Genomic DNA, 14338 nt, shown 5'->3' with positions numbered 1-14338 from the left:
AGAAGCCCTTTACCCCTCCAACAGCTGGAACAGACTTAGGGAAATAAAAAAGCAAGAGCAGCAGCAGGAAGAGCTATGTAGGTATTCCCAGTCTCCAGCATGAACCCAGGGAAGCTATTCCTGACTATATCTCACAGGGACCCTCTGGAAGTCAGCCAATGACCTCAGGGAAAGGACACAGGATAAAAGAACCTCCCAACTGAATTTTGTAATATAATCTCGAGTGGAACAAATTCCCTTGAACAGAATGGGACGGGAGGAGTTGCAGCAAGCGGGAAGTGTGCTACAGACAGGAGAGTAGGAGCTGGGTGCCTGGCCTTGTAGGCAGACAAAGAGGTGCATGGGTTTTTGAAAGCCACGGCAGCTTTCTATGTGGAGAAGCTTATGACCTGGGGCAGGTCTGAGTTCTGTGTACAGGCTGCCTGGATCTAAACCAAACATTGTTAGCAGAGCACTGTGGGAGTGAGATCAGCCTTGCCAACTGCAGGAGAGCTGGGTAAGGTTTACTGCCACCCACTAACAATAACAAGCAGTGAGACTGAATCAGTAATTTTAAAAATGCAAACAAAGAAAGTCCAGGACAAGACAGATTCACAGCTGAATTCTACCAGACATTCAACGACGAATTGGTACTAATCCTACTGAAACTATTCCAAAAGACAGAGAAAGAGGGAATCCTCCCTAAATCATTCTATGAAGCCACTATCATGCTAATATCAAAACCAGGAAAAGACATAACAACAGCAACAAACTACAGAGCAGTATCTCTGATGAAAATAGATGCAAAAATCCTCAACAAAACACTAGCTAACTAATCCAACAGCACAACAAAAAAGTAATACATCACAATCAAGTGGGTTTCAGAGATATAAGGACAGTTTAACATACGCAAGTTAATAAATGTGACACATCACATAAATGGAATTTTTAAAAGTATATATAATCATCTCAATAGACCCAGAAAAAGCATTTGATAATATACAGCACCCCTTTGTAATCCCTCAACAAAATACGTATAGAAGAGATTTACCCAAAAGTAATAAAAGCCATATATGGCAAACCTATAGCTAACATCACACTGAAAGGCAAAAAGTTGAGAGCATTCCCCCTGAGAATTGGAACCAGACAAAGATCCCCACCTTCACCACTTCTACTCAACACAGTACTGGAAGTCATAGCCAGAGCAATCTGATTTTAAAAAAAAGAAAGAAGCAGCACACAAATTGCAAAAGAAGAAGTCAAACTGTCATTGTTCACTGATTATGTGATCATATACCTAGAAAAACCTAAAGATTCATCCAAAAAGCTCCCAGATCTTATAAATGAATTCAGTAAAGTCTCAGGACACAAAATCAATGTACACAAATCAGTAGCACTCTATACACCAACATAACCAAGCTGAGAAACCAAGAACTCAATCCTGTTTACAATAGCTGAAAAAATAAAATAAAATACTTAGGAATATATTTAAAGAAGGAGGTGAAAGATCTCTCAAAGGAAAACTACAAAACACTGAAACACAGAAATTACAGATGATACAACCAATGTAAACACATCCCCTGCTCATGGATGGGAAGAATAAAATGACCACACTGCTCAAAGCAATGTACAGACTCACTATAATTCCCATCAAAATACCATCAACATTCTTCACAGAACTAGAAAAAACAATCTTAAGGTTTGTATGGAACCAAAAAGAGACCATATCACCAAAGCAATACTAAGCAAAGAACAAATCTGGCAGCATCACACTATCTGATCTCAAATTACAACACAAGGCTATAGTTACCAAAGCAGCATGGTACTGGTATAATGAGAGGCACATAGACCAATAGAACAGAATAGAGAACCCAGAAGTAAAGCCAAATACTTACAGCTAACTGATCTTCGACAAAGCATACAAAAACATAAATCTGGAAAAGGATACCCTATTCAATAAATTGTGCTGGGAAAACTGGCAAGCCACATGTAGAAGAATGAAACTGGATCCCCATCTCTCACCTTATTAAAAAATCAACTCAAGATGGATCAAAGACTTACATCTAAGACCTGAAACCATGAAAATCCTACAAAATAACATCAAAGAAACTCTTCTGGACATTAGCTTAGGCAGAGAATTCATGGCAAATGCATAAAAATACAAATAAATAAATGAGATCTAATTAAACTAAAAAGCTTTTGCACAGCAAAAGAAATAATCAGGAGAGTAAACAGACAACTCACACAGTGGGAGAACATACTTGCAAACTATGCATCTGACAATGGACTAGAATCTAGAATCTACAAGGACCTCAAGCAAATCAGCAAGAAGAAAACAATCCCATCAAAAAGTGGGCAAAGGACATGAGCACACATTTCTCAAAAGACATATACAAACAGCCAACAAACATATGAAAAAATGCTCAACATATCACTAATCATCGGGAAAATGCAAATGAAAACCACAGTGAGAAACCACCTTACTCATGCAAGAATGACCATAATTAAAAACAATAGATGTTGTTAAACATCTTTAAAAACAACGGATGTTGACGTGGATGTTGTGAAAAGGGAACACTTTTACATTGCTGGTGGGAGTGTAAATTAGTAACAACCACTATGGAAAACAGTATGGAGACTCTTTAAAGAACTAAAAGCAGAACTGCCATTCAATCCAGCAATCCACTGCCAGATATCTGGTCAAAGGAAAAGACGTCATTTATGAAAAAGACACATGCACATGCTTGTTTATAGCAGCAGAATTTGCAACTGCAATGATATGGAACCAACCTAAGTTCACACAGACCAACAGGTGGATAAAGAAAATATGGTATATTTACACCATAGACTATTACTCAGCCATAAAAAGGAATGAAATAATGACTTTTGCAGCAACTTGGATGGAGCTAGAAACCATTATTCTAAGTGAAGTAACTCAGAAATGGAAAACCAAATATCAAATGTTCTCACTTACAAGTAGGAGCTAAGTTATGAGCACACAAAGGCATAAGAATGATATCATGGACTTTGGGGTCGTGGTGGGGAAGGGTGAGAGAGGGGTAAGGGATAAAAGACTACATATTAGGTAGTGTGCACTGCTCAGGTGACCCATGCACTAAAATCTTATAAATCATCACTTTAATCAATCACTTTTCTCAATGTCAAAAAGTACTTAAATAAGTAGCTCATGAGCTGCTACCTGACTTGCTGAGAAAAATGACTGCTACCCAGAGTCTAATCACATTAATGTGCTTCTTTTTTTAACAGGCAGTAATATATTTTCCAAGCTTCATGCTTAAAGTTTCTAGATTATAAGCTATTATTCCAGAGTGTGAAGATTCAGTTTAGTATTGGTCTCATTTTGCTGAACATAGACAGACACATTTATTCAATAATGTCACTTTTCTTTACCTACAGATTTCTATCTCTTGGTCAACAGACTATGAAAGGAAAAGCATAACTGTGTTGTTAAAATATTATATTCATTTGCATAAAAATTGACCATAAACAGAATTTCCCAAAAAATTTGCCATGATACATGTTGTGTTACTGTTCCCCTTGGGCCACAAGGCAGGCAGTGCCTCTTGGCTGCTGGGCTTGGGCCCTGAACAGAGAAGGTAGCACAACCATGTCTTCAAGAACAACAGTGCTATAGTTTGAATGCCCCTTCCAAAACTCATGTTAAAATTTAATTGCCATTGTGACTGAATTAAGAAGTAGAACCTTTAAGAGATGGCGCTGCCCTCATGAATGGATTAATGGTTCTGTTTTACGAGAGAATGCTGTTTTCAAGTTTAAAGGCACTGGTTAGGCTAAATGAAAGCATTCTCACATGGCCTCCATGAATCTCACATGGCCTCAATGAACAGTGAGATAAATGGCATGCATGCTCCCACAGGAGAACTAAGTTTTGGGAAAATATAAACAATACTAGAGCATAATGAAAAAAAAAATCAACCTTTTGAAAGGATGCACATTATTCATGCATATGTCCATTCATTCAATAAAATATTATGGAACCACAAGGTAAAAACCTAGGAAGAATAAAAAAATACTTTCTCCAATTATCTAATAAAGGAATCGCTAATTTGGATGACTATGGTAATGCATATATGTTCCAAAAGGAGCACGAAATTTGGCAGTTATCCACAAATTAAAAGTGTTAAAAAAAATTAAGCAGCTTTCTCAATTCAGTAAAAACAGTGGATAAAGATGAAAAGACTTGGGAGGTAGGGAAAGTAACTAATCACTATTTCAAGAATCCCTCATTTGATGTAGTAGTGATTTCACTCATGTAGCAGTTGAAGAGAAATTTCAGCCCCTTGATGTCTGTGGTTACAAATAAAGGGAAATAAAGTTGTCTCAAATGCATAATTTTCTGTGGCTTGAAGTGCCAGCAAAGTAAACTCCTCTCTTAATAAAACCCATGAGCAATCTTTCCATTTTTTATTGACCTTATGACAAGTAAACAATTTTATAACTCACCAGAAGTTTCAGTTTTCAAAAAGAAATACCACAATCAATTTGTCCTATATATTTTCTTAAAACTTTAAAAAAGAAAGTTTATTTTGAAGGTTACCGACTGTTTGAACTAAGCTTACAATGTTAATACATGAACTGCAACTACAGGAAACCCTCTCAGTTCCTACATCCCGAACCTGGCAGGACTGTTCTACTTTCTACAATTAATATTTAATTAGTATAGTCTTAGCTGTCTGTATTATTCTAATTCAGATAACGATAAACTTTTTTCTAAAATTCTTCATTTCTGAATGAATATAGGAACATTATAAATAACTAGATTGCTACAACACAGAATTTCCATGATAATGGCAACAATGGTATTTTATCCTTTAGTGCCTAAAAGTAACTCTGAATACATTTTAGTATAATGTGGGAAATAGGCTTTAATATTTTGGCTGCCAAAAAAAGTATGTGCTTAATTAAATGTACATTACTCTATGTAGGTATATTCCAATCTTGATGACGACTATAGTAAACACAATACTTTGTAAGAAAAAAAACAAAACAAAACAAAAACAAAAACAAAGGAAAACCAATATTGTAGTTCCCATATCAAAGTACTGTAAAAAAAGTGTTTATTAACAATTTTTATGTCTAATTTCATCAGTTAAAGGACAAATACAGACCTTTGATACAAGATTAAAACAATAATCTATGTAAGCAATCACACTTCCTCCTTACTACTCAGCCAGGGCTTTGCCTACATTCTAAGACATTCTGAGGATGTGCTCTCATTAAAGGTAATTCTTAAAAAGTTACTGGGGAAACCACTTGCCTCCTGATGCTCATTCTTGATCATTTTACTGAGAAATTGGTGACAAGAGTTTCGCAACTTGTATATAAATTATGCTGACTTTAGACATTCAATTCCATTATTTACCAAACTCACCAGAATCTGTCTCTGTAGGGCATACCTAACAGAAAACATCTTTAGCTACTTTGCAACAGGCTACATCTTTGTGATAATGTTATCCTCATATCTTATTCACATATATATAATCTCTATGCAGTAAAACAAAGAAAGGCTGGATCAGGGTGCCAGGGCCTTCTCTCACCTCGATTTCAGATCTTTTTTTTTTTTTTTTTTTTTTTTTGAGACGGAGTCTCGCTCTGCCGCCCAGGCTGGAGTGCAGTGGCCGGATCTCAGCTCACTGCAGGCTCCGCCTCCCGGGTTCACGCAATTCTCCTGCCTCAGCCTCCCCAGTAGCTGGGACTACAGGCGCCCGCCACCTCGCCCGGCTAGTTTTTTTTGTATTTTTTAGTAGAGACGGGGTTTCACCGTGTCAGCCAGGATGGTCTCGATCTCCTGACCTCGTGATCCGCCCGCCTCGGCCTCCCAAAGTGCTGGGATTACAGGCTTGAGCCACCGCGCCCGGCCTCGACTTCAGATCTTAACCAAGCTTAGCATACCACCTCCTCCAGGAAGCAGTCCCTGATCACTGATCCCAAAGCAACTATTCCCCTCTAAATTGTCAGAGCAATTTACTTACACGATTTTTTAAAGTATCTATTCCCTTCTACCTTTTATTTTGTGTATTAAGCATATATTAAATTATAAGAAGTTATCAGCTTCTCATGTATAAAGACTCTTACATACTTCTGCTTCTCAGAACAAACTCAATGAATGCTCATGTAATAAATAACATTGTATATTTACTTAGTCATTAAAAAACTACTGTATTATTGAGGTATACCTTTGGTGGCTACAAAAATTACCAATCAATCAAAATGCTTATCAAAAATAATAAAATACATTCACAAAACACTCAAGTAAAATATATACCATATCCAACTGGAGGGAGGATACAGTAACCCTTGCAAGATAGATCCGCAGCTATAAAAATGATTTTTACTTACTTGTCTCCAAAAAACTTTCTCCAGAATTCAGCAGCATCTGCTTTTGTGATACGAAAGTTATCTCCCTGGAATTGACCATTGGGAAAGATTGCTTTGATTTCTGCCAGCATGTGACTGAAGATAAGGGACAGTTTTGTGAGATTTCGTCTGTAGGCACAAGGGAAAAAAACGAAGATAAGAAATAAATACCTATACGCATACAAATGTTTATGGGATATATATTAAGACAAATGTTATGCATGTATCAACGGTTGACCATGAAAACCTCAACTGAATGCTGCCCTTAAAAACAATGTTGATGAAAACATTGAAAATTTTAATTCCTAACAAAGCTGTCAATTTATTAGTCATCCATGTATTCATTTAACATAAACACAAATAAGATAAATTCCATAATTTCACTGAGCTCACAGATTAATGGAAGAGATTGACACTTAAAAAATAATAATCAAATATAAATGGTAAACATAAAAGAGAGAGTGACTGTTTCCACCTGGGGGAGTAAGGGAAGATTTGCTATCAGAGGAGAATCTAGGAAGAAAACTCATTGTTTGACAGATAAAAGACCTGGAGTGGAGAGAAAGGGAGGATGGAGAGGGAAGTAAAAGGTATTTCAGGCAGTAGAAATAGCATGTACAAAAGTTTAATACATAAGTATAAAATGAAAATGTATTTGTATTATATCATTTTTGGCATGGTTAAAGCAGAGCAGAGGGTAACTGGAGAAAATAACATGAGACAGAGTAAGAAACTTTGGTTGGGATATGACATAAAGAGGCATCTGAATCAATGCACAGTTTTTGTTAAACATACTTGCCACTCCTACTGAAATATCAGATTTTCTGAGGATGGGTTCTAGATATGTGCATATTTTAGAAGCCCCCTGGGCAATTCTAATGTGCTTTCCTCATTAAGAGGTACTACTATAAGAAATGGAGAGTCAGGCCAGGGGTGGTGGCTCACCCCTGTAATCCTACCACTTTGGGAGGCTGAGGCGGCCAAATGGCTAGAGCCCAGAGTTTGAGACCAGCCTGGGCAACATGGCAGACCTCATCTCTACAAAAAATTGGCGGGGTGTGGGAGCACATGCCTATAGCCCCAGTTATCAGGGAGGCTGATGTGATCTCTTGAGCTGGGAGGTAGAGGTTGCAGTGAGACATGATCACGTCCCTCCACTCCAGCATGGGTAATAAGAGTGAGGCAATGTCTCAAAAACAAAAAATTAGAGAGAAAAGAAATAAATCGAGAGTCAAATGGATTAACAGATCCAGAATTTTGAAGACTTGATGAAGTCTGTTTTAGAAGGAAAAAACTGTGGTAGTATGACAAAATGGTTTAGAACGGAGATACAGGTGTCACCTCTATTCTAATTTCCATATTAAGTTCCAGAGATTCTGGCAAGATTTAAACCAGGCTTCATACTACAAAATAGTACTATCAATCACCTGTAATCCTTGCTAACATTTCTTAAATTTTCAATATTACGTTAACTGGCATAAAACTACTAGTGCTAGATAGGTAAGAAGCAATTAAAACACAAAATACTAAATAACTTCCCAGTTTTAAACAAAGCGTATTTCTTTATATCCCCTTTTGCTCAGAATGACTAGAAATCAATAGGTACATTCTGCACATGTTTTCATTTTGAAGCTTCAGCTATTATGCATGTGTATGTGCGCCTGTATATATGGGGGGGGGGGGGAGGAGAGAGACAGAGAGAGTGTGTGTGTTTGTGTTGGGAGGTGAATGGAGGCAAGTGTATTAGTACTCAATAAAAATATAGCGGAAAATTAATATAGAGAAAGTCATCGAATTTACAACATATAAAACCATATAATGTATCAACAGAACTTTGTCATTGAAAGTTATGTTTCTTTGCTCCATATTTACTAATGTATCTGTGTTTAATAACTGTCAAATAATAACAAAAACTCATGTTTGTTACCAAGGAGATCATGTAATATGTACCTGACAATAAAACCATTGGGTGACACTCTTTCTAAAACATTTACAAAGGAGACACATCACTTCCTGTATAAGATTACGAATATAGAATAAAGATACTCATGATCAAAAGTGGGAAAAGTAGTAATAAGAATGCAGTAAGATATTCTATAAAGTCAATAAATTCATCTTCCCTAAAAAACTAAAAAAAAAAAAAAAAAAAATCACCTATTTCCATAACTTAGATTATCTATGAAAAGCTTTTTGATGAAAAGTGGGGGGGGGGGGCATAACATAGGCTTTATTTTAATGCTTGACCTGTGCCCATAAACCATCTGCAAAATTCATTATAATAGACACAAATGTTATATCATTTTATTAGATTTAGCCACTTTTGCACAACTCAACCTAATCCAAGTGTAAAACTTTTGTTAATTAGTTGAATCTTTGATATCAATATGATTTTGTCATTTATGTTAACATGTCATCAATTTAGATGATGGTAGATATAAGATATTCAGTTTTAAAAAATAAAAAGTAAACTGTTTTACTATATCGAAGGAAAGACTTGTGGCTAATATAAACTACAACCAACTTCCCAACTTCTAAGATTTGAGTTTAAGAAAAGTATAAAATCACCTTAGGAAATCTGCAATGAATTTATTTCTATAATTGGGCTAAAGATTTAATTTTACCGAACTTCCAATTGATACATACAAAAGAAAAAAGAAAAATCAAGATGACTATAATTAGGGTAAACCAACTGTTCTTTATTTTCTGAATTGGCTGCACTCCATTCCCTTGATTCTTTGTCCTTTAATCATATCCGATTTTTTTTTTTTTTTAATTTTTACTTGTTAGATCTAAAGTCTGAAACACCATGCCAGTGATTACCCATTCTGGGTATCTGATCCATGGCTATGTAGACCCTGAACTTTAAAAGAAACATAGTAACATTTTTTATAGTCTAGAAGCTCTAATAATCACTAGTATCTATATAAATACTCACTGATTGATTATAAAATGTGTATATACTTCTATTTGCTGGCTTCTGTAAATGGATCACCACAATTTTATTTGGCTTTTTGCACAAAATAAGGCAATGAAAAAATACATTTTGCCTTTAGTCTTGAAAGAAACTCAAGCTCATATTGTTAAAAATATTTGAATATATATATGCACATATACATACACATTCCAGAATATATATATTTACTTTATACTTATACACTCACACACACTCCATATATATGTAAATAATCATCTTAGAAATCTACTATTTAACATATTTATAGAGGTTGCAATCTACAGCAAGGTATGAAAAGAACTGACAAACTTATTCTGTTGGAGCTTAAAAAGGAAAAAAAAAAAAAAAAGAACCAAAAACTAATTCCGGTATCTAATGTCATTTAAATTTGTTATCATAGCAAATACATTTTCTTTTTTATATGATACTGTGACTTATTTTTGTTTACAATGTTTTGCTATGTAGTATGTGCTTTCTTTATTCCCCCATCCCGCTCTGCCTCCTTTGATATCCACTTTTTTTTTTCGAAGCGGATTTTTGCTCTTGTTGCCCAGGATGGAGTGCAATGGCGTGATCTCAGCTCACCGCAACCTCTGCCTCCCGGGTTCAAGCGATCCTCCTGCCTCAGCCTCCCAAGTAGCTGGGATTATAGGCATGCAACACACCACACCATGCCCTTCTAATTTTGGATTTTTAGTAGACACCGGGTTTCACCATGCTGGTCAAGCTGGTCTCAAACTCCTGACCTCAGGTGATCTACCCGTCTCAGCCTCCTGAAGTGCTGGGATTACAGGTATGAGCCACTGTGCCCAGCCTGACACCCATTTAAAAAAAAAACTTTCAATTTTGAAAATAAAACAATCCAAGAATACAATCATCTCTAACCATCTAGACATAGAGAGAAGAAAAGAAACAATCACACATCTTTGTAAATGGAATTTTTTTCTATTATGCAATTTTTCCACACTTAGCCAATTTTCCCTAAGCCCATGGGATTTCGCATCATCATAAGACCTAAAATGATGACTGCCTAATAAAGGGTCTGATACTTAGTAAGAATATATTTCTGACACTAAAACAAAACAATCCCCAGACAACTAACTAAATACAAATCTGCCCAGAAAGAATACACTGAATAATCTTATAAAAGAAATTTTAATTTTAATAAATTTTAGATGGAATTTTTGATATCAGTTCTTTCACTTAAAAGAGAAGCTTCTTATTTCCACATATATTCCATTAACCATCACATTTATTCATTTGCTTTACATGGGATTTTGTTTACAATAAATAATTTTACAATAAAAGTTGTTTTTTTTTTTTTTTTTTTGAGACGGAGTCTTACTCTGTCACCCAGGCTAGAGTGCAGTGGTGAGTTCTTGGCTCACTGCCAGCTCTACCTCCCAGGGTCACGCCATTCTCCTGCTTCAGCCTCCCGAGTAGTTGGGACTACAGATGCCTGCCACCACGCCCGACTAATTTTTTGTATTTTTAGTAGAGACAGGGTTTCACCATGTTAGCCAGGATGGTCTTGATCTCCTGACCTCGTGATCTGCCCACCGAGACCTCCCAAAGTGCTGGGATTACAGGCGTGAGCCACTGCGCCCGGCCAATAAAAGTTTTTTAAAATACTAAGTATTTTAAAATACCAAATAATCAAAAAGTAGTTGTCAACATTGGCCAAACTGCCAAAGATGTTAACATTAGAGGAGCCTTGAAGAAGAAAGAGGGACGGAGGAGTAAAAACCAAGGAAGGAGAAGAGCTACATTAAAAAGAGAGAAAGAGAGATGTGAAATGCATCCACAATGTCATCACCTAAGTAACAAGGTACCTCTTTCATCCTGGATTCTGTCGCCTATATCATATTTCTTTAAAATGGTATGAATCAATTTCTCCAAATGTCAAGTTACATTGTGGGGATTCAACTAGAATGTGGATTTGAACTACAGTGAATTAGCACGCTGACTCCATTGGAATGATGGAGCTTCACTGTTTATTAGCAAGTTTTAACAGTTTAACATTGCTATAGTCAACATAATAAGCACAAAGGAAGTATATAAATCGCTTGATGGAGGATGGCACAATGCTACCCTTAATGAATTTATCACATAGTGTGAAACAAAAAGTCATGAAGAGATCATCATAATACAATGTGGTAGGAGTAATCTGCTCTAATTATAGCCATCTTGACTTGAATTAAATTCATAAAACAAATAGAAAATATATCAAGATTTGATTAGTAGCCTCCACTAAATGCAGGAGACACACACAAAGAATGTAATCTAATTATATTGCATGTAGTCCTTGAGTTTTTTCTATTCCAGAAACAGCTGTGCTATAAATCAGAGGAGGAAATAAAAAGCTTTAAATGCTGAATTAGTGAAAACTTTAAATGACTATTTTCAGTGAGGTGCAAAGTCTGTGAGAATGTGCTGCTTTTGGTAGAAGAAATGGGAGATGAAACTTTTACCCAAAATCTATTAATAATTCAATTCTCACATTTAAAAGCTAGAACATGCTCTTCTTAATTTTTACAAGGTGAAAAAAACTCAACATAAAAAGAAAGGCAGGACATAAAGAATAAAAACAGAGGTGCTTAAAATGAAACTCATATCCAGCTAAAGAGCAATTTCCACTGTATTTCTGATGTACTGCCCTCCAAAATGGGTTCAGAGATTTACTCCACACTGTTTCTGACCTTAGGAATGCTGTGATTCCTAAGTGAGGAGACTAGGCTGATGTAAGTGTTGCCTTTCATTTCTCTCTCATGGGAATAGATACTATTACTGAGATGGGTCCTGAGAGTCTTAAATAAAACTGGATCCTTACCCATTTCCCCTGCCCAAATGCTTTAAAGTTTTAAATGTATCTAAGGGGAGTACACAACAGACATTAAAAGTTCAATTACCAATAAAGACTGAGTCTACCCAAAGTCATAAGAGAAGTCAGCAGTGCACCCAGGAACAATCTAAACTGAAACACAGGCAGAAGGACAATTTTTCAACTTGCTCCATTTTACTTCTTGGATACTAAACTGATCACTTTAACAGAAATTTAGTAAACTAATTCCAAAAAACTACACTGAACCGGCAATTAAAGGAAGACCTTACGTTTCCTTTGTTAAACACCTCGTCTACCACTAGCATGGCTAGGGAGGTTACACCCAAAATTCTGGCTGGGAGAGATAACTTTGAGCATTCTTTGATCTCTCTGTAGTATTCTTTCTTTTTATTTATTTATTTTTTTTGATAGAGTCTCACTCTGTCGCCCAGGCTGGAGTACAGTGGCACTATCTAGGATAACAGCAACCTCCACCCCATGGGTTCAAGCGATTCTCATGTCTCAGCTTCCAGAGGGTGTATGCCACCACACCTGGATAATTTTTGTACTTTAGTAGAGATGGGGTTTCTCCATGTTGGCCAGGCTGGTTTGGAACTCCTGACCTCGAGTGATCCGCCCGCCTTGGCCTCCCAAAGCGCTGGGATTACAGGTGTGAGCCAACTGCGCCCGGCCTGTGGTATTCTTTTCAACATATTATCTACAAAGTTTTATCAACGGCAAGAAGCTGTCCCTCAAAATAAGGATGCTCTTCACAGGACAAATATATTTGCTTCTAAAATAAATAGATTTAAATGGACAATTTACAAATGCCTTACTTAAAACATGAAATAACATGCCAGCCTATCATGCTCAATGTAATGTCCTTTGAGAGGCTTCCAGAAAGATATTCAAAAAATATTCTGATTAATTTTTCTAGTATCTTACATATTGACGAGTTTGGTCCTTAAGTTTGTTAGTACTGGCTTAATATCCTCAGCCTGCTTAAAGATAAAGAAAATGTTACTTAACCTCTCTGTTTCCTCATTTCTAAAAATTTTGAATAAAAATACATAAGACATGTAGGTAAGATCCTGATGCATCTAATTTTTTTAAAATCTTCAATCAGTAAGTTATTTATTATTAATTCTACTTACCACTTTTGTTTAAAATTATAAACACTTATAGCAGCATTTCTTCTTTTTCCACATAACTATCATCCAATAAACTGAAAGCTCTCTTACTAAGGTAAGAGAATCATATTCTCACATTATTAAGATCATCAATTATCATGATAGCCTCGTATAATTCAGAAACAGCAAACAATGGGCAAGTATTTGATACAATCATTTAGTCATTTATTCTTCAAATCTCTGAGTGCCTATCATATGCCAGGCTTGGTCTAGGCACTGATATTACAAAGATGAAGATGACAGAATCCTATACCCAATGAATTTAAGGGATTTAGAGAGCTCCAAAGTTAAAGAACAATGCAGTTGGAACAAAGCTGAGATGGGACCAGAAAAAGATGGCAATCAGAAGAGAGAGAGTGTGTTTAAAATTTCCAGGGTGATGCAGTTCTGGCCAAAACGCACCTGGCCCTGCAACTGGTAGCTACAGCAGAGTGAAGGTAAATTAAGTCAGGAATTGGATAGCTTGAGGGTTGAATGGGGTCATTCATGTGGATTTTGAAACCTCCTAGAATTATAACAGCAGTATGTATGAAGAGAAGAACCACAATAAACCTTACCTCAATATATTCAATGAAGTTTCCAGAATGATTTTTTAAATGTCAGTTATTTTAACTTTGCATCAATGCTAAAGCTGGATTAACATCTCTTTGACGATTTCACTAAATGGTTTTATCTGGAAAATTTATTATGAAAACCTACTACAGCATAATATGATCACTCATACTTTCATTTGGTTTAAAAGCTTAACAATATCTATTTCAATAAAGAAAACTCCTTTTTCTTTAGTATTTAACTTCTTTTGATGAAACCTAATCTATAACAAGTATCTTTTTGTAAAATAAACCTTTAAAATGGAGACCACTCCATTATTTGAGACAAAAAAGAAAAAATAATCCATTCTTTCATTTCTTTATGATAAAACAAAATGAAAGCTCTGTAAACACAATGGAAAATCATGATTGCTACGAGATTCACACAGAAGCAACGAGAACACTG

At 35.9% G+C, this 14338-nt stretch overlaps 1 protein-coding gene across 8 annotated transcripts in view; it reads right to left on the bottom strand.

Moving 5' to 3' along the window:
* The window catches only part of LOC105477589 (Cbl proto-oncogene B), a 214659-nt gene that overhangs the window by 115814 nt on the left and 84507 nt on the right, over positions 1 to 14338 (bottom strand). For all 8 annotated transcript variants that reach the window (XM_071092487.1, XM_071092490.1, XM_071092491.1 and 5 more), the window contains one exon: positions 6361 to 6507. In XM_071092487.1, coding sequence (XP_070948588.1) covers positions 6361 to 6507 — 147 coding nt within the window. The remainder of the gene's footprint in view (positions 1 to 6360; positions 6508 to 14338) is intronic.

The sequence above is a fragment of the Macaca nemestrina genome, chromosome 2 (assembly GCF_043159975.1).
Source record: "Macaca nemestrina isolate mMacNem1 chromosome 2, mMacNem.hap1, whole genome shotgun sequence".
Taxonomy (NCBI): Eukaryota; Metazoa; Chordata; class Mammalia; order Primates; family Cercopithecidae; genus Macaca; species Macaca nemestrina.
Note: the sequence above shows the minus strand (reverse complement) of the source record. Positions and strands in the feature narration are given on the sequence as shown.